The sequence below is a fragment of the Mus caroli genome, chromosome 11 (assembly GCF_900094665.2).
Source record: "Mus caroli chromosome 11, CAROLI_EIJ_v1.1, whole genome shotgun sequence".
NCBI lineage: Eukaryota > Metazoa > Chordata > Mammalia > Rodentia > Muridae > Mus > Mus caroli.
The window spans coordinates 17,776,853-17,778,744 of record NC_034580.1 but is presented as its reverse complement, the minus strand read 5'-3'; the positions used below and the strand labels follow the sequence as shown (position 1 = coordinate 17,778,744).

The 1,892-nt window shown below is 40.5% G+C and overlaps 1 protein-coding gene across 5 annotated transcripts in view; it reads right to left on the bottom strand.

The window, feature by feature from the left end:
- Positions 1 to 486: 486 nt before the first annotated feature.
- Wdpcp (WD repeat containing planar cell polarity effector) overlaps positions 487 to 1,892 on the bottom strand; it is a 333,990-nt gene continuing 332,584 nt past the window's right edge. For all 5 annotated transcript variants that reach the window (XM_029483315.1, XM_021175452.2, XM_021175454.2 and 2 more), the window contains one exon: positions 487 to 694. In XM_029483315.1, the coding sequence (XP_029339175.1) occupies positions 644 to 694 (51 nt within the window). In that variant the 3' untranslated portion in view covers positions 487 to 643. The remainder of the gene's footprint in view (positions 695 to 1,892) is intronic.

Genomic DNA, 1,892 nt, shown 5'->3' with positions numbered 1-1,892 from the left:
CGCCTCCATGTATTTCACATTTCTACATTTCCATACAGCACAGTGGAAAGAATGTTGAGAGAGGAAGCCTGAGCTAAAGGAGCTCAAATTTCCTATTACATTCTGGCTGTAGCAAGGGGTGCCAGTTCCTCATTGCAAAAGTCTACAATGGAGTACTTTTTGTTTGGAGAAGAAATTTGTAAGGATTTGCTTTATTATATATGTATAAGTGTTTTGCTCACACCACATGTCTGTTCTTGGTGCCTGAGGAGGTCAGAAGAGGGCACTGGCTCCCTTGGAACTGGAATTAAGGACAGTTTTAAGCTACCATATGGGTGGTGGGAATTGAACCTGGGTCCTCTGTAAGAACAGGTCTTTGTAACTACTGAATCATCTAGTCCACAGGGGAGGAAAATTTTAAAAGATGTGGCAGAACAAGTTTAAATATTCTACCTTTGATGATCCAAATGTATAGTTCCAGAATTTGAAAAGCACACACATTATGAAAACAATTGTTTAGGAACTTTTATTGAGGGTCACTTATGCGATGCTACATGTACTACTATCTCTCCTTCTATTAAAATCCACACATGAAGAGTTTTATTGATCAGGTCAATAGAAAAGAAATGAAAAGGGCAGCTTTCTTTTTGGTGTTTCTGATGCTTTATACCAAACCAAAGTGAACCATTCTGAGAGAACCAACATCTCCAATGTCCTGCAAGTAAAAAGATTAAAAACAATTAAAACCATGTTCAAACAGAGTAACACACCAACCTAACATTCATGTCTTTATTATTCTTAAGTATTTCAAAACAGTGAAAGGAAGTAAAAATTCACCATGCTTCTTAAAAACACCATGCTCCTTGCGTTTTTACCTTACTCAGTGGTTACAATTCTGATAGCTATTTATAAAGTCAATTCAGAACTAATGCATGAGGTATCAAAAGGCAGAGCAGAAGAAACAGGGCAAGGCTGTGGAGTCACTGTGACTCTACCTCAGTGTGGCTAGAGGCTCCTAGAACAGGGCAAGCTGTGGAGTCACTGTGCCTCCACCTCAGTGTGGCTAGAGGCTCCTAGAACATGCACTTCTTTCTCTCTCTTATTTTTGGTGTATGTGTATGGGGTGTGTGTGGGTGTGCAAACATGGGCGCATGTGCATGTGGAGGTTTGAGGTTGACAGCGGGTTCTCTCAACTCTTTTTATTGAGGCAGGGTTTCACTGGCCTCAAGCTTGCCATGTCTGGCGAGTAGCTATCCTATTTGCCTCCCATTACCTCCCAAGTGCTGAGATTACTTGTGACCATCATGCCTGCCTGGATTTCACGTGCATTCCGAGGATTTGAACTTAAGTCCCCCAGCTAGCTTTTGCCCTTCTTCCTTTTTCCTTCCTTCCACCCTTGATCCCTTGCCTGTCACACCCCTGCTCCCCACCCTCATCCCTGTCTTCATCTTTTCCTTCCAGTGATGCCAGAGTTTTCTTTAAAAAAATATTTATTCCTGAAATTCTTATTTTAAAATCATGTGATTCTTAAACTCTTTACTTTACAGCAGTGGTTTTCAGCCTTCCAAATGCTAAGACCCTTTAAGCTGTGGTGACCTCAATCATACAATTATTTTCATTGCTACTTCGTAACTGTAATTTTGCTACTGTTATGAATCGTAATGTGATATCTGATATGTAGGATATCTGATATGTACCCTCTGTGAAAGGGTCATTCAACCCTTAAAGGGTCACAACACACAAGTTGAGAAATTGCCTTCAGACATTGGCTAGTATCCTTTTTTTTTTAATTTTTAATATTTTTATTACATATTTTTCTCAATTACATTTCCAATGCTATCCCAAAAGTCCCCCATAGCGCCCCCCACTTCCTTACCCACCCATTCCCATTCTTTTGGCCCTGGCATTCCCCT